Source organism: Momordica charantia, assembly GCF_013281855.1.
Source record: "Momordica charantia cultivar OHB3-1 chromosome 10 unlocalized genomic scaffold, Mcharantia_2.0 BLBB01000010.1, whole genome shotgun sequence".
NCBI lineage: Eukaryota > Viridiplantae > Streptophyta > Magnoliopsida > Cucurbitales > Cucurbitaceae > Momordica > Momordica charantia.
Genome location: NW_028275158.1, coordinates 19210166 through 19228478, shown reverse-complemented (window position 1 = coordinate 19228478; position 18313 = coordinate 19210166). Strand labels below are relative to the sequence as shown.

Sequence of the window (18313 nt, the reverse complement as noted above, 5' to 3'; positions counted from 1 at the left end):
CTTAAGGATTAAACATGTTCATTTTGAAACTTTAGGGATCAAGCAGACACCTACCCAAACCTCAAACATTAAAAACGTATTTTGTCAAAAATATATTATCCAAAATCAAAAGTAGAGCGTAGAACCATTACGTCGACATGTTGCAGCGATCCGGTCCGGCCACGAACGATTTTCACATCATCAATAAAACAAAACGACACGTAGTTCCGATCCGATCGGCTGACAAGAAAGACAAATAATTAGAAAAAGGAAAAAAAGAAAAAAAGAAAAAAAAGGAAAAAAACCGTGATCTTCTTAATAACCATAACTGGACGAACCGTCTCCAGTCTTCCATTTTTAGCCGGAGCTCCAAAAATTGCACAGCTTCCCCACGCCATTTCCATTCCCTGTTTTCAATTTCTAAATCTCCTTAGTTGAAATCTTGGATTCCCCGTTCCTTCTCTCGGATTTCTCCACTTCAGATTTTCCCAATCTTTGTTGCTTCTTGTTCCCGAGGGATGAGGCAGGTCAACTCGCGGACTTAGGGTTCGATTGATCTTTTGGAATTCAGAAATGGCGTCTTCTAGGTCCCCCAATGGATCCTCTGACGATATCGTCGATACCACCCCGTTGATGGGGAATCCCAACCGCTCGCCGGACGATACGCATTCGGGTCGTCGATTTGTGCAGAGGCAAAGTCTGCGTCAGGCCGCTAGGTTTCTGAGGCAGGCTAGTAGTCGTAGGACGATGCGTGAGCCGTCCATGTTGGTCCGGGAGACGGCTGCGGAGCAATTGGAGGAGAGGCAGAGCGATTGGGCGTATTCCAAGCCGGTTGTGATTCTTGACATCGTGTGGAATTTCGCTTTTGTTGTTGTTGCTGCTGCCATCTTGGTTATGAGCCGCAACGAGTCTCCTACAATGCCTTTGAGGCTCTGGGTTGTGGGCTATGCGTTCCAATGCGTTCTCCATATGGTGTGTGTTTGTGTTGAGTATCGTCGGCGTCGGCAACGCCGCTATTCGGCCTACAATTCGATGGAAGAAGGAAATTCCGCCCGCGGGCTTCCTGGTTTGGGTTCGAGAGGAAACTCGAGTCACTATGTGTCATTGGCACAACTGGATGATACCGATACCAGGTTGCTTATACGTTTTTGCCTTAAGATTTATATTTATTGTCGTTCCTTTTTTTAGGAAGTCTGATTAGATGGCATATAATGTTTGGCATGCAGTAATTTTGAAATTGTTCTGTTAGGAATTATAGGGAGCCAAAAGAGAAATTCTTTGTTCGATAAAGATGATATGTTTGGTTCAAACCCCATGATGGCCACCTACTTTAGGAATTAGTAATTCCTATGTGTTTTCTGACATCAAATGTTGTAAGTCAGGCGGTTGCCCCGTGAGATTAGTCGAGGTGCGCGTAAGCTAACTCAGACACTCACGGATGTCAAAAAAAAAAAATGATGATACGTTTGGTTATATGCTCTACATTAGTAGAGGATGGAGATACTGAAGTCATAACCTTCACATCGCCGAAAATAGTTATGCTCTCTCTCTCTCCCTCTGAATGGAACCAAGCTCTATTTGGTCAAGGAAATATTACAGACCCAATTGCTTTTATCAATGTTTTAAAAGGCTTTTGAGGCTTACGCCTTGAGGCCCGCCTCGAGGCAAGGCTCTAACTTTTAGCCTCAAGTCTTACGCCTTCTTTGGACTATAAGAGGCTTACGCCTCGCATAGAAGAGGCTTACGCCTCTTTGAAAACGCACTGAGGCTTAAAGTATACGCCTCGTGTAATGATTACAAGAATACTATTAATTTTTCCAATTCTTAAAAAATATCAAGGTTTTTTTTTTATGGAATCCTAAGCAAGAGTTGTAAGTGTAACAATTCAATCTATTACTACTTTTACTACCTAGACTTTAAAAATATTGAAGACAACAATTTATAGAATAAGTAAGTTCTATTGGTGATAATAGTAGTGATGTTATGATGTTTTTTTAGAATTTTTTTTGAGTGACAAGTAACAGGCGGATATTTTGATAATTTTATATAACTATTATGTTTGGTAATACTTGACCACACAAATTTAGGATTTGTTTAATTCTTTTAATTAAAATTGAGGCTTACGCCTCACACCGCCTTGAGGCTTACGCCTCGCCTTTTCAAGAGAAAAAGCCTCGAGGCCGCCTTTAGCCTTTTAAAACATTGGCTTTTATCAACTCTACTCCCCTTCCTTCTTTGAGTCACTCATCCATGATGAAGCTTAGTAATGGCTACTAACTTAGATAGAATTATGTAAAAAAACTTATGGCGAAATTAGTTGTAGGACATCATTCTTGCAAATGTTTGGAGTGGGTTGAAATTAAGCGAATCCAAAATGTCGTATGTGGCAAAGGTATAATTGACTTGTTATGAGCTAGTGTTGCTCATGTCTTAAGATAGAATGATGGCTGGAAAATTAAACCATAATGATGGCCGCTAAATTAGGTCCCTAGCTAGCATGTATAGTTGTGTGTCAAAGGCCAAAATGATGGACCATAGAAGGGAGTTATGAAATATAATCTTGATGGGATGACTAAATTATAGTATACCTTGCATATACGAGGATAGTTGATAGTCTAGCCATCATGGGTGAGCTAGTGTTCGATGAATACTTGATTGAATACCTCATGGGCTGGCTACTGTAGAGTACAATGTCGTTGTGATACCTTTGTATGCAAGAGTTTCTGTTTTCCTATGAAGATTTACAAAGTCTTATCTTAATTTCTTTGAAAATACTCGCAAAATTTAGCTAGCTATTGACATCAAATAAGCAACTTCAAGATGCAGATGCTCATACAACTTTATTTCCTCCTGGAGTTTGTATCTTTGAACGATTTTGTTCCTTTTCATTTATCAATGAAAAGTTCGTACCTTGTTAAAAAAAAAATTTGCTCATACAACTTTATTTCAAAATATAAAAGTTGGTTTCAAAGATGCTACAACTTCAAGGTGGGCTTCTGATAGCAGCTCTCATAGTTTACTCCCAAGGCTGTATAGAGTCACTAATAGTCAAAATATCAAAGTCAAACAAATAGCTGTGGTATCAAGAAAGTTTGTGTTGGAATTTTGGTTTCGGGACAAATCTCATTATGCATAAAAAGAGAAGTGGTTTTCTCTAAATAATATGGTTAAAAATATGGCTTTAAGAAAGAGATGAAGATAGAAGGAGTTGGAATTTGGAGGCTTTGAATAACTTCTCGCAGTCAAACAATGGCAGCCCCACACCAGGCTTTGCAAAAAGATGGCGGAAAGGCAAAACTCCTAAGAAAATCAAATTCTTTGTTGTCTTTCTTTGCTGCAAGGAGTAAGTATCAAGAGTTCAAAAAACTCACCCTATTACCCAAATTTCTCCTGGTTCGTATATCATGTGCAGGAAAACGAAAAACATCGAAACAATTTATCATATCTTCTTCAATTGCAAATTTGTTCTCAAATGGTTGTTCCTCCTGCTCATAGCCTTTTGTATTCAGTGGTGCTTTCTGAAGATAATCAAAGAAGCCTTGGAAAAAATCATGTGCGGCATGCCTTTTGGGGGGGGGGGGGAATTCTTTTGAGCAATGCTTTTAAAGGTTTTTTATCTGAAGTTTGATTGAAAAGTGATTGACGGGACTCTCGATATCTTATAATTTGGTAGTGACAACTTTTGGGGAAGGATGAATTTTTTAGCTTCAAATGGAGCTCTCTTCATAGTCATTCTCTTACTGCTAGTAGCTAGTTGTGCCAATTGAAGTAATTCTTTTTATGTAAGCTTCTGGGTAGTTTATGAAGATCTCTTCTCCTCCCTCTTGTATTATCTCATTTTTAATAAAAATTGTTTCTTATAAAAAAAATTTAAAGAAAGTGAGTGGGACCCTAATGATAATTGAGATAGAACATAGGAAAAAGTGGAAAAGAGAATTACATGATGTGTGCACAAATGAGGAGAGAAAATTCATCATCAAAAGCTGAACAACTTGGTTAGAAAAAGCAGAAGCAAATTATACCATTTTCCCCTCATATGTTGGCATCTAGAAGAAAGAACTCCGTCCTAGAGTCGATTTCTAATGAAAGGGTAATTAAGGTGGAAGAAAAGGAGATGCAGGAGGAAATAATGAAGGACTTTACTTTGTTGAATTTGAAGGATATGGGTTAGCGACATTTACCTGGGGCAATTGGCCGGGAATCTCTGGAGTAGATGGCACGTAATTGGGTTGACCTTTTTCTTATATATAAAAAAAGAGTAATTGGATAGACTTTTAGAGATTAGAAGTCTGTTTTATTGTTAATAATAAAAAATAAAGGTCGATTATAAGAAACATTGAAGAGAACTCCGAAGAGTGCATCAAAATGAGATTATGAGGTACACTCCAAACGTCTTATCAAGACCTCTCAGTATCCCTAAATTTCCTATCCTCCTTTTTTTTTGAAGCATAAATTCTAGAAAATTGCAAAGGCAGTCGCGTACCAAAAAACTTGGCCCCTATAATGGATTGGAGAATTAACTAATGCCAAATATGAATCCAGAAGCCATTTTTCAAACCATAATAAGGTGGTTGCTCCATTTCCCACTTGGGAAGACACCCGATCAAGAACAAGGTCTCAATGTTTCTAGATACTTTTCCTGTTTTCCATGGTCCACGAGCTGTTTTTAACGATGTGGAGCCAGGTCTTATTTGGAGAGAATTGGGGCCAAATTTTGCATCACTAACTCTCCTCCACAAAGCTGATTTTTGAGCTTGATATCTCCAAACCCATTTGGCGAGTAAGGCCCGATCCTTGTCCCTCATGCTTTGAATACCTAAGCCACCTTGTTCAGTGGGAAGAAAAATTTTATCCCATTTGACATGGTGCATAGATGAATGATCTGTACTTCCTCTCCATAGGAAGTTCCCGAAAATATTTTCAACAAGAGGGAGTGTCACTTTGTTAGGCTTAGAAATAAGAGATATATAATGAATGTGGGTATTAGAGAGGGTGGCTTGGATGAGGGTGAGTCTCCCCCCTTCTGATATATATGAGTTCTTCCATGTGTGGAGTCTTCTTTCTATCTTCTCAATAATGGAGGCCCAAAAAGCGAATGGTCGGGTTTCCATTCAAGGGGAGCCCAAGGTAAGAATTTGGCCATGTTCCTACCTTCCATCTAAATCTGTTGGCGATTGAGAATACGAAGTCCTCTTCCAAGTTGATGCCAAATTTCAGATTTAAGATGGTTGATGTTGCTTGATGCTTCCTCAATAGTCTTGATGGTGTCAATAGAGGCTTTTTTTTTTAATAAGAAACAAAGGAGAACTTGTATTACTCACAAAAAGAACAACCCAAGTCCTCTTCCAAGTTGATGCCAAATTTCAGATTTAAGATAGTTGATGTTGCTAGATGCTTCCTTAAAAGTCTTGATGGTGTTAATAGACGTTTATTTTTTTTTAAGAAACAAAGGAGAACTTGTATTAGTCACAAAAAAAACAACCGAAGGGCAAGGGGCAGAGAGAACCCCTCCCCAAAGAAACTAGTTTATAAAGGCCTTCCAATTTTGGAGGATGGAACTAAGGGAGTAATTACAATCCTCATGTGTTAAAAGAGGTTTTGGATGGTCCAATCCTCATGTATGGAAAATAAGATGGTGTCATCGACAAATTGAAGGTGATGAATATGTGTGGTGTCATTTCCCAAGTCAAACCCCCTTATCAAATTGTTGGTGGCAGTGTGTGTCATTAGTCTACTTCGGCAATCTACCACCATGTTAAAAGAGGAAGGGTGATAAAGGGTCTCCTTGTCTAAGACCTCTAGTAGCAAGTATTTTACCTCAGGTCAACCGTTGATGATAGTTGAGAAATTCGTGGGAGATATGCATCCTCTCATCCATTTCCTCCATTTGTAACCAAAACCTTTTGCAAGGAGAATACCATCAAGAAAGTCCTAATCTACTTTGTTGAATGCCTTCTCAATGTCTAATTTGAGAATGACCCCTTCCCTCGTTCATCAACAAGCTCATTAGCTATAAGAGATTCATCAAGGATTTGTCTACCCTCAACAAAGGTGGATTGTTGTTCTGATGTGGTGAGGGGGAGTACTTTTTGAGTCTTGTAGAAAGGACTCAAGCCACAATTTTGTACAAACATGATGTAAGACTTATAGGCTGGAAGTCTTCCACCTTATGAGCAGTGATCTTTTTGGGATGAGGCATATATATGTTTCATTTAGGCCAGCATTGATGATCCTGTACCTAAAAATGTCTTGGAACACTCTCATAGGACTTGAGAATGTTCCAAAGTTTTTTAAAGAACTTTATTGCGAAGCTATCTGAACCGGGGGATTTATTAGACCCAAGGTCACATATAGCAAGCCAAACTTCTTGCTCAGTAAAAAGTGCTTCTACACCTTTACTTTGCTGCTCATCAATAGGATCCCAAGATTAGAAGGTTGGAAGGGTTCAAAATCTATACTTTGCTGTTCATCAATAGGATCCCAAGATTAGAAGGTTGGAAGGGTTCGAAGACCTGCACTTTTTGTGTAAAGCTATTGGTAAAAGTGATGAATTCATTCTCATTGTCACTTTCAATCTGGAAACTATTGCCCTCCTTTGGAAGAATCTCATGGATGGAACTTTTCCTTTGTTTTGTAGCCATAATACGGTGGAATAAGCTTGAGTTGATATCACCTTCTTTAAGCCATTATGTTTCCAAAGAACTCTTCTTTAGCAGTCAAGGATAGGAGTTGTGACTTAATGGAGTTCTGGACCTCGTGTAAGGGAAGAAAAGTGCAGATGCCTTCATGCTGTCAACCCGAGATAATTCGGTTTGAAGCTCGTTCCTTTCATTTTTGATACACCCAAAGGCTTCCTTGTTCCAGATTCTAATGATTGCCTTGAGGCCCTTCATTTTCTGGATAAGGGCTGGAAACAAGGTCTTCTTAAGCTTTTTGAGAGAAGAATTTTTTCTTATTATTCTCAATACAATAGGATGAAAATATATAGAAGAGTACCTTCAATCAAAAACTAGAAATTAGGTATCAATCTAGATCTACAAGGAAAACCCAAATCACATAGTATACAAGGAAGTAAATTTGAAGTAATTTCTCTTAAATTTCAGCTTGACTTTCTACACTCCCCCTCAAGCTGGATGATATATGCTCGTCATTCCAAGTTTCAAAATCAATCTACTAAGGCTGGTTCGATGCAATGCCTTAGTTAATATATCAACTGCTTGTTGTTGGGAGGACACATATCTTAGGTTAATTGTCTGCGTCTCGATCTTCTCACTGATGAAATGACGGTCTATTTTAACGTGTTTCATCCAGTCATGATGTACTGGATTTCTTGCGATGACTATGGCAGATTGGTTGTCACATAGTACCTCTATAGTATCTTCAGTCTTGATCTCGAGCTCAGTGAGAAGGCGTTTTAACCAACTTCCTTCACAAATCCCATGTGTTAATGATCGAAACTCAGCTTCAGCATTGCTTTGGGCTACAACCGGTTGTTTCTTAAGGTTACTAAGTTCCTCCATACATATGAACAATATCCTGATGTTGACTTCCGATCAATTAGAGATCCGGCCCAATCTGCATCAGTGTAGACTTCAAGAGCTCGGTTTCTGGTCTTCCTGAACATGAGTCCCTTTCCAGGATCGTGCTTCAGATATCACAATATTCTATATACAACTTCCATATGTTCATTTGAAGGTTTCTTCAGGAATTGACTTGCCACACTAACTGCAAAGCTAATGTCTGGTCGCATATGAGTTAAGTATATAAGCTTCCCAACTAGACATTGATATCTACCTCGATCAACTGGTTCATCTTCGAGATTAACTCCAAGTTTTGAGTTTGCATCCATAGGTGTATCTGTTGGTTTGCAACCACTCATCCCCGTTTCTCTTAGGAGATCTAGCGTGTACTTTCTTTGAGTAACAGAAATCCCTTTACTAGATCTTGTGACTTCCATTCCTAGGAAATACCTTAGGTGTCTCAAATCTTTGATCTCAAATTTCTTTGAGAGAAGTTGCTTCAGTCGAATCATCTCCTCAGAAACATTCCTGTGAGAATTATATCATCAAAATATACTATTAATACAGTGATCTTACTTGGTCAGAAATGCTTGATGAAGAGGGTATGGTTGGATTGACACTGAGTATAGCCATCTTGTTTTAACACAGCTGTAAATTTTTCAAACCAAGCCCGAGGTGACTGTTTTAGTCCATAAAGAGACTTCTTGAGTTTACATACCTTTCCTCTAGTATACCTGTTCTCAAATCCAGGAGGTATGTCCATGTACACTTCCTCTACCAAATCGCCATTTAGAAATGCATTCTTTACATCTAGTTGAAACAAGGGCCAATCTAGATTTGTCGCAATAGAGAGAAGTACCCTAATAGTATTCAGCTTGGCAACTGGAGCAAACGTTTCCTGATAGTCAATCCCATAAGCTTGGGTGAATCCTTTAGCCACAAGACGAGCTTTGAACCACTCTATACTACCATCTGGTTTGTGTTTGGTCGAAAAAATCCATTTACAACCAACTGTGCGTTTACTTGGGGGTAAGTCTGTAAAGATCCAAGTCCCATTTTTCTCCAAAGCCTGTAGCTCTTCTAGGGTGGAAGCTTTCCATTCAGGTCTCTGTAGAGCTTCTTGAACTGAGTTGGGAGTTTGTATCTGATCTAGTGAAGTCACAAAAGCTTTGAAACATGACGACAAATTAGTGTAAGATTAGTGATATTGTATGAGATGTTGAGTACATGAGCTAATACCTTTCCTTACAGCAATGGGTCTATCATCTTCTGACATGCCATGTGCTATTTCAAGGACATTAGGATTTTGGTTTAGATCTTGTCTTTGCTGAACTTGTGTAGGTTGTATCTCAGTCCTCTCAGGTTGTCTCGCTCTTCGCGAATAAACTTGCAATTCAAGCTCAGGGATAGATAAGAGAGTTGACTCAGAAGAGGGTACAAGTGAACTTTTAGACGATAGATTTAAAGTTATTGTTGGGAAATCAGGAGTGCAATCCCAATTTTGTGATTCAAGATTATAATGCTCCCCCTGAATTACAGAATTGGGATAATATAGTTGATGCTCAAAAAATGTGACATCCATGGTATGAAAGAATTTTTGAGATGGAGGATGATAACACTTGTATCCTTGTTTATTTGATGAGTATCCAAGGAAGACACATTTTATGGATCTTGCATCAAGTTTACTACGATACTGAGGATATACATGAACGAATGCAGTAGACCCAAATATTTTTAATGGTAGTTGGGACACCAGATGGGATGTAGGATAGGCCATAAGTAAACTTTGCAAGGGTGTGCTGAATTTGAGAATACGGGAGGACAATCGGTTTATGAGAAGTCGCAGTGAGAACAGCTTCACCCCAAAAAGATTTTGGAATGTGTGATGTGAGCATTAGGGATCGGGCTACGTCGAGAAGATGACGATTTTGGCGTTCAACGACACCATTTTGTTGTGGTGTGTCAACACAAGAACTTTGGTGAACAATGCCATGAAATTGGAGATATGTTCCAAGGGAAGAGTTGAAAAAGTCACGTGCATTGTCAGTTTTCAGTACTTGGATATTGACTTGAAACTGATTTTGGATCATTTTATGAAAGGTTGTGAATAATTGGCTAGTTCCAGATTTGTCTTTCATAAGGAATGTCCAACTCAAACGTGTGTGATCATCAACAAACAGAAGAAACCAATGAGCCCCGTTGATATTTTTTCCCCTTGAAGGTCCCCAAATGTCTCCATGGATAAGAGAGAGAGGTTGAGACAGAGAATGAATATTAGGTGAATAATGGGCACGTGTGTGTTTGGAGAGTTGACTAATCTCACACTTGAAAAATTGACTCTTTTTATTGATAAATAAAGAAGAGAACAGACGCTCGAGATAGGCAAAATTTGGATGATCAAAACGATAGTGCAACATCATGATACAACTATCTTTATGATTTAAAGACTCAGAAATATAAGCTGACTCATGATTAGACTGAACTACAAGTTTATTGCATTCATGTGTTGGTGGAGGACTAGTTGCTCTCAGAAGATACAATCCAGCACATAGTTCAGCATTGCCAATCATCTTCCCCGATCTCAAGTCCTGAAAAATACAAGAGTTTGCAAGCAATTTAGTTTCCCAATTCAAGTCTCGATTCAACTTACTTACAGATAGCAGATTATACTCCAACGTTGGCACAAATAAAACGACTCAAGAATATGTGAGCTTGATATCTGAATACTTCCAATACCGGTCACTTTAGTAGGTGTACTGTTAGCAATTCGAACAAAGAGGTTTCCCGTATAAACTGAAAAGGATGAGAATAAGGGTCTATCACCTGTCATATGATCTGATGCTTCAGAGTGTACTATCCATTCAGATGGAAGAGTTTGAGTATGGAGAGCAAGGGAATTCTGGTTACCTTGTACATTCCCAAAACCACCTACTGTTGTTGATAGATTTGTTTTGTGCAATAGTTGTTGCAGCATGTTCAACAACTCTTTAGCATGTGGTTGTTGATTGGAAGTTTCAGATACAGCAATATTCCCCTTAGTTTCTCGATCCGATCTAGTAGTGTTCGACTTCCAATTTGCTGGTTTCCCATGTAGTTTCCAACTGGTTTCTTTGACATGTCCCACTTTATGACAATGATCGCACCATGGTCGCCCTTTGCGCTGTCGATTTGTCACCATAGGATTGGAAGTTTCCCCGAGCAGCAGAACAATTGGATCATTGGGGTGATCTCGTTGGGAAATGAGAGCAAATCCAGTTTGAGTAGGAGGATGTTCAGATGATCCCAACATGACTTGCTTTCAACTTTCCTCCTTGCGTACTTCAAAAAAGACTTCTCGGATACTAGGTAATGGTTTAGTTCCAAGAATTCGACCACGAACTTCATCAAGGGATTTATTGAGATCCATTAGGAATTTGAAAATCCTCTTTGTTTCCACAAATTCTCGAAAGAGAGTACGATCATGAGAACATTTCCAATCAATAGTTTCAAATAGATCTAATTGTTGCCAATAGCGAGATAAAGTGGAGTAGTAGGTTGTAACAGATAAATCACCTTGTTTGAGATCTTGGAGAGTAGTCTCTATCTGAAAAATTTCAGCAGTGTTTTCCTTATTGGAGAAAGTATCACGAACAGCTTCCCAAATTTCTTTGGCAGTAGAAAATAGGAGAAAATTTTCTCCAATTTTGGTTGCCATGGAGTTTATTAACCAGCTCATTACTTGATTGTTTTCAGCCCTCCATTTGCGAAATTTTGGATCATCAGATTTTGGTGGTTCTGCTTTATTCGTGATATGGTCTTCCAGTTCACGACCATACATGAACATCTTCACTGATTGAGACCACTGAAGATAATTGTGGACGGTGAGTTTGTGGCATGTTATCTGAGTGTTGCTGCTTTCGCGAAAAATTGGGATATTATGTGATTCTGATTCTGCCATATCGAATGAATCTACGAACAACGGTGATCTGGAGAAAAAGAAATAGAAGACAAAAAAAAAAGTGAATATTGGTGGCAGCCGCTACTGTGAGGGCGGCGGCAGTGGCCGTAAGGGTGGCTGCAGCGGCGACTGGAAGGGCGGCAGCGACAGCGAGAGGCTGCGATGGGCAGTGGCGGCGGTTGTGATTTCGGCTGCGAATAGATCTGAGCAGAGAAAAAAGAAACGATATCGTTGGTAAATCAAAGACGGCGACGATGGCGAGGATGGATGTCGCGGAAGCTGACTGGTTCTGTGGATCTGAGCGTCGCGTCGCGGATGAAGCCAACAGATGAGGGTCGCGTCGTAGATGAAGCCGGCGGATGAGCATCGCGTAGCAGATAAGGCCGGCGGATGAGGGTCGCGTCGTGGATAAAGCCGGCGGAGTCGCGATGGATTTGCGCGGATGACACCGGTGCGGATGGTGAAGACGACGACGAGGTTGCCGAGAAGAGGTCGCCGGAGGTAGATCTGATGACGGCTAGGGTTTGTACAAAATTAGGGTTTATATCTTGTGACGGCTAGGGTTTGAAAACTTAGGGTTTATTTCTTAAAGCTCTGATACCATGAAGATTTTTGAGAGAAGAATTTTTTCTTATTATTCTCAATACAATAGGATGAAAATATATACAATAGGACCTTCAATCAAAAACTAGAAATTAGGTATCAATCTAGATCTACAAGGAAAACCTAAATCACATACTATACAAGGAAATAAATTTGAAGTAATTTCTCCTAAATTTCTGCTTGACTTTCTACATCTTCTAATTTAGAGTTATGAGGAGAGATGCTGGTCGTGTGTTTGGAACTCGTGACGAGGTAGGTACTCTTGTTATAGATGGTAACAGCTAATTGGATTGCTGGTTAGAAGGGAGGATCAAGTACAGACAGAGTCAAAGGTTGATGAGGAGGATGGTTAAGGGTTCTTTCAGAAGAATCGGGAATTGTTTGGGCTGAGGGGTGGTCTATGGCTGCTAATTTAGGTCGGTTCTGGAAACTGGGTTGGGAAAATTTGGTGGATTCAAGCAGTTCAGTGTCGAAGTCGGGTTGATTTTAGGGTTTGTTTGGTGTGGTGGTTATGGGTTGAGAGGGATAGACTTTTTTAGGGGCAATGGGTCAGAGGTGGCGTATTGGTTAAGGGGTATTAGACAGGGGTCAAAGATAGCATGTAGGTTGGAGGTAAGTAAGATGGCTCAGGACTAAGAGGGATGGTGATCACTGGTTAGGATTTCCTTCTTTTTAGAGAAAGGATGATCTTCCAACTACTAGGACAGCAGAGAGAGAATGCATTAGAGGGGGGTGTGCCAGCCAAAAGAAAACAGAAGGGAAGGCTATAAGTTAGCAGCAAAAGAGCATGTGCTGAAGAGAGGTGACTTTGGGAAACCTTGAGATTTTATCATGCCAAATCGAGGAGAATGGGTCTGGCTTATGTGGCTTTTATTCTCATGATGATCAGTGAAGATAGAGCTTCAAGAAAAAGTTCTGGGAATGCTTGCTGTCCAAGACCATTTGTGGGAGCAACTGAAATTAAAAGTCGAAAGAAGAAATTTTAGCTATAGCCATTCTTGAAATTCACCATCATGTAAATTTCTGTAAAAACCAAGGTTCCAGGGAGAAAGGAGGGGTTCCATGAATCAGCCACAGTGAGAGGATTGTGCTAGGTGAAAGCATGGATCTTTGGAAAGGATGAAGATAGGGAAGCTATACATCCTTTTGGATAGCTATACATGTTTGGATCCAAAGATCATCCCGAAAGGAGAATCTCTTAAAGGGGACCTCCTTTAGCTTGCAGATGACATGCCACGGCCCATAAGAAGAGGAAAGAGAACGAGAACCTGACCATAAATGGTTGTTAGACGAGCTTGACTTAGCCACAAAAGTTTTTCTCCAAAGAGAATTTTTCTTGATATGAAATCTCCAAAGCCATTTCCAAGGAGGGAAGTATTCCTTTGCTAGGTTTCTACTGCCAAGCCCTACCCAATCAAGGGGAAGTTGAACCTTTGACCAATGAATAAGGTGGCTACCTCCTTTATTGCTTTGAGCTCTGTATGATTTCTCAATAGCTTTAGTGACCTTGGAAGTCAAATTGAAAAGAGGAAAAGAAGTACGGGCAAATTTGTAAGAGTGGCTTGAATTAGAGTTGCTTGGTGATCTTTGGAGTGGGAGTTCTTCCAGTTGTGAAGCCTCTTCTATATCCTCTCCAAATCAGGGGTTGGAAAGGAGACCTGATTAGGATTTTCATTGAGGGGCTGCCCTAGGTAAGATGAAGGCCAACTTCCAACCTTGCAACTGCAAAGAGAAGCATAGAGATGAATGGAAGAATCGCAGTTAGTTAGGAGGATCATCTTTTATCGAGAACTATATTCCTTCTATCTTGGATGTTAAAAATTTGAAGCAACAAATGGCAGGAAAATGTTGCCCATTGATTATCTCCTGCATGGTGGACTTCTGGGTTCTGGAAATTGAAGTTTGTTTACTGTGATAGTTCTGGAATGTTGTGAATGGGATCTCTGACCTCGTACATGTGGTGTTTCTTATATGTATATTTTTTATGTTCACTATATTCATCATTCTTTCCCCATATTTACTATATTTCATTTTTGGTTCTGTCATGACAGTGTAGCAAAGCACCTTGAATCTGCAAATACAATGTTTTCCTTCATCTGGTGGATTATTGGATTCTACTGGGTATCTGCAGGAGGTCAATCTTTAGCACACATCTCCCCTCTGCTCTACTGGTTTGTGATCACTCCTTTCTTGTACCGGATTTTGAAGTTGACATATTATCTTGTTATAGATTCTAACTTCTGTTAATGTGATTGGCACTGCAGGTTATGTATCATATTCTTGGGTTTTGATGTGTTCTTTGTGGTTTTCTGTGTTGCTTTGGCATGTATCATTGGAATTGCTGTTTGCTGCTGTCTTCCCTGTATCATTGCACTTTTATATGCTGTAGCAGATCAGGTAATTGTATAGAGTCCCTGAATATCTTTTTATGCGTCCATTAAAGGGCAGGTTATTATTATTGTCTACCATTACCCTGTCTCCTTTTTGTTTTGTGACATTTTCACGTAACAAGATCCTGTTATATTATTCTTCTGCTTTGTCCATGGTAGAACCATTGAAGTAAAAATTAGAAGAGAAAGGCATCTAGTTTTTATTATGTGACATTTTCTCGTAATAAGATCCTGATATCAAATTGTTTCTTGTTAAAAAAAAAAAGGTCCTGTCGTCCTGACATCAAATTCTTCTGCTTTGTCCATTGTAAACCCATTCTTGTTGTCTTTTAGAGCTGGTCTTGAGGCAGGTAAAACTTGGGGATTATAGGGGTGGACGAGCATAATGCAAGTGGTGGGGAGTCCGTCACAACCCTTTTTTTTTTTTAGATAAAAACGAACAGAACAACAAAACAGGGGAAATTAAAAACAACACTCCTCAAAAAGTAAATGTGCAACATCTTCACACATTATAAGTTTAATTATTTTTTTATTTTTTTAGATAAAAACGAACAAACAACAAAACAAAACAGGGAAAATTAAAAACAACACTCCTTAAAAAGTAAATGTGCGACATCTTCACACATTACAAGTTTAATTACAACCTTCTTATTAAGAAAAAGGCTAATTACAATTTTAGTCTATTTATTTTTTTAAACAGTTCATTGATAATTGAAAAGATACAAATAAAAAGAAAGACTACCAAAGGTAGAGGTAGACTAATAAAAGTAAAAATAATATAAAAATGAGTCCTCAAATCTACAAGAGCTCCCCAATTATTACTGAATTTTAAAAGGTGTATGTAAATTTTAAATTTTTTATCAAATAGGTTCCTAGATTTTAAAAGTGTCAATAGGTGGTCTTTTTAACTTCTAATCTTGCCTATTAAACATTTTTAAAATTCCTGATATAAGACCTTGATCTTTCTTTTTGGAATTCGAAGGATTATCTGTACAACTTATGGAACAAATATTTTTCAAGTAGACTCGTAGGACCTTGATCTTTCAATTTTCTATATGATAGGCCACCTAAATTTTCTGTCTATTTTAAAAATAGGACCTATTGAACTCAAATTGAAAGTTCAAGGATCTATTATGGACAACTCTAAAATGTTAAAAATTTAGGGATCTAGTATGTACAACTCTAAAGAGTTATGTACTGAACTTGTAATTTGAAAACAAAAGAGAAGATAGTTATTATGCTTGAGTTGTGAGCCAATATAAGCTTGCACTAAAAAACATCAACGATGGATAGTGCCAACTTCACTGCCTTGCTCTGCATAATCATGCATATATGCAGGAAGGTGCAACCAAAGAAGATGTCGAACAGTTGTCAAAATTTAAATTCAGAAAGGTCGACGATGCCGAGAAATTCTCCACTGATGTACAGGGACCTCTTGGCGGGATAATGACTGAGTGTGGTACAGATTCACCAATTGAACGGGCTCTTTCACAGGAGGATGCGGTACATTTGCCATACCCATCATCACATTCTAACAAAACTTTGCCATGATCTTATTTGTGTCAAAAATTAGAATTGCCTTTGTCCTGCACTCTCATTTGATTATATTTTTTACCACATCTGAAATGATGTCTTTCAGGAGTGCTGCATCTGCCTATCTGCATATGATGATGGCGTCGAGCTCCGAGAGCTCCCATGTGGTCACCACTTCCACTGCGCCTGCGTCGATAAGTGGCTGTATATTAACGCTACCTGTCCCCTCTGCAAGTACAACATCTTGAAAAGTAGTAACCTTGCTCAAGAGGAAGTTTAGAAAAAGAAAATACTCGATATACGTGTGCCTTATGATTATACAGGTGAGCTGTGTGTAGTTGTGAAAGGGATCAATCGGCAAACTCAGTACAGGCTTTTCTTTTGCTGTTGTTATTGTAGTGATTTTTATTCTTTGCTGTAGTTGTTCTTGCTCTGCTCAGGTGCTTTGTATATGGTGGCAATGTGAAGGTTCTCAGTGATGACTAATACCCAAGGCATGAATCTTTTTTCTCCCCTTAGTCCTCAACTATACTGTAATCTTATTATTCAATAAATTTAAGGTATAAAAATCTTTGTTTTGGCTTTTGGCTTTGGGTGGTTGTTCTCAACTACTCTATATACACATTTCTCCTTATCCCTCTTAAAACAAACAATTCTGGTTTTGTACGTAGTTTGATGCTTATATTTATAATGTCTTGTGCAAAATTTCATTATCATGGGGGAAGTTTTTCTAAATATGTTATTTGTTAAATTACACATTTTGCATATATTCCTTCGAATATCAGGCTGATTCAACCCTCGAAGAGCCTATGCAAGGACTTGTGAGCCATAAATGACCTACGAAGATGGAGAATCCTAGAACAAAATGTGAGGTAGCTAATTAACTTAACAAAATGTTAGTTAGCTAACTAACTTCCAAGGGAGACATGACGTAACAAAAATTGAGAAAAAAGATTCCCTTTTACTTGGCCCAAAGACTTGTTGGTTCATCATGTTATTGCGTTTGGTTTACCTCTACAAAGAATTCTCGATGGGAAAATGCTTAGATAAAAGTCTTCAACAATATTAAAAATCTCACGAGTCTATCGTCAATGTTGATCGATACAGTATTGATGCGATTTTCAATTGGATAAAGTTTAGATGAGATGATATAATATAATATCTAGTTATCCTAGATAAATTGAGAGAACATGCGTATCTAATTACGTCTTGGTCATAATCTTATTTCTCAATTAGCATGTCTGAATTGCAATTCATCATCATTTAATTTTCAATATCTAGAATGTGAGAAGACCTAAAAATTGATATAATTTGAAATCTATGGCAACATTAATATATATATTTTTTGAAATTTAAATAGATATAATGATTGAAGTACATCTATGAAAATAAAAAATTAGCCTAAAAACTTAAAACCTTATATACCCATCCCAACATATGTGATGAGTTGTTTCAAACTTTCAAAAAGTTTGCAAATGATAGATGCAAAATTCATTGGAAGAGTCGAGAGAAAAATTCATCGACTTGGATTAAATCTCAAATTTGTGCAAGTTGAATCTGACTCTTTACAAACCATCAACCTAATTAAGGGGAGTATGAAATTCTTCATGAATGTGGCGTTTGGGGTAGAAGTGGAATATATCTTCGGGTATTCTAGAAATTTCCCTCGGATGTAGTTTGAGAAATTTGAACACTATAATCATCTCAAATTTATTGGATTTGAGTTTAAATTTGACTTTAGAGGTTGAACCATACTAGAGAGTTTTAATAGATGAAGCATCTTTATCTGGGGAGGAGCCCTTTTTATTTGGGAAGAAAAGGTAATTACGGATAAGTTATTGAGAGAACAAATGACAGTTTTAGAAGTTAATGTGCCTCAACGGGAGACGTAGCCCTATTTTTACCGCGTAGGAATTTCATTCCTCCTCTTTCCTTCTTTTATTCAAGAAGTAAATATTCTTCGAGATTACATATTAATTTCGATTCTTCAAAGCCAGTTGGAATATCTCCAACTAATTTAGAAGATGCCTTTAATGAAGAAAGAAAGAAAAATGCATCAGCCACCCCTTTTCTACGTCATTATAACTCGACCAATGAAGTGGCAGGGAAAAATCATGAGATTTCTACCAATTAAGATGACGGGGACGATTTAAATCTCCATCTTTTTTAGAAAATTGGAATATATCTATGAAGATTTTTCGAAAGAGGCAGTGCTGGCTTAAGCTATAGGCCACTAAAACATCATCCAAAGCCACCGGTTCTAGAAGGATCGCATATTGTTCATATTTTAGACTATAAATATAATTTAAAATATAAAATATTATACTTTTCATAAATTTTTCTTATAATAA

General features: G+C 38.3%; 1 protein-coding gene across 1 annotated transcript; it reads left to right on the top strand.

Moving 5' to 3' along the window:
- The first annotated feature begins 310 nt into the window (after nucleotides 1-310).
- Nucleotides 311-16547, top strand: LOC111020442 (E3 ubiquitin-protein ligase At1g12760). Its single transcript, XM_022297126.2, has 5 exons — nucleotides 311-1112; nucleotides 14091-14210; nucleotides 14304-14436; nucleotides 15768-15932; nucleotides 16069-16547. The coding sequence occupies exons 1-5, from the start codon at nucleotides 553-555 to the stop codon at nucleotides 16240-16242; spliced, it is 1152 nt and encodes a 383-aa protein (XP_022152818.1). The 5' UTR covers nucleotides 311-552; the 3' UTR covers nucleotides 16243-16547.
- Nucleotides 16548-18313: the final 1766 nt, after the last annotated feature.

Coding starts and splice junctions, on each gene's coding strand:
- LOC111020442 (XM_022297126.2), top strand. CDS start 553: ATGGCGTCTTCTAGGTCCCCCAATGGATCCTCTGACGATATCGTCGAT. Junction 1,113..14,090: donor CTGGATGATACCGATACCAG/GTTGCTTATACG, acceptor CTGTCATGACAG/TGTAGCAAAGCACCTTGAAT. Junction 14,211..14,303: donor ATCTCCCCTCTGCTCTACTG/GTTTGTGATCAC, acceptor TTGGCACTGCAG/GTTATGTATCATATTCTTGG.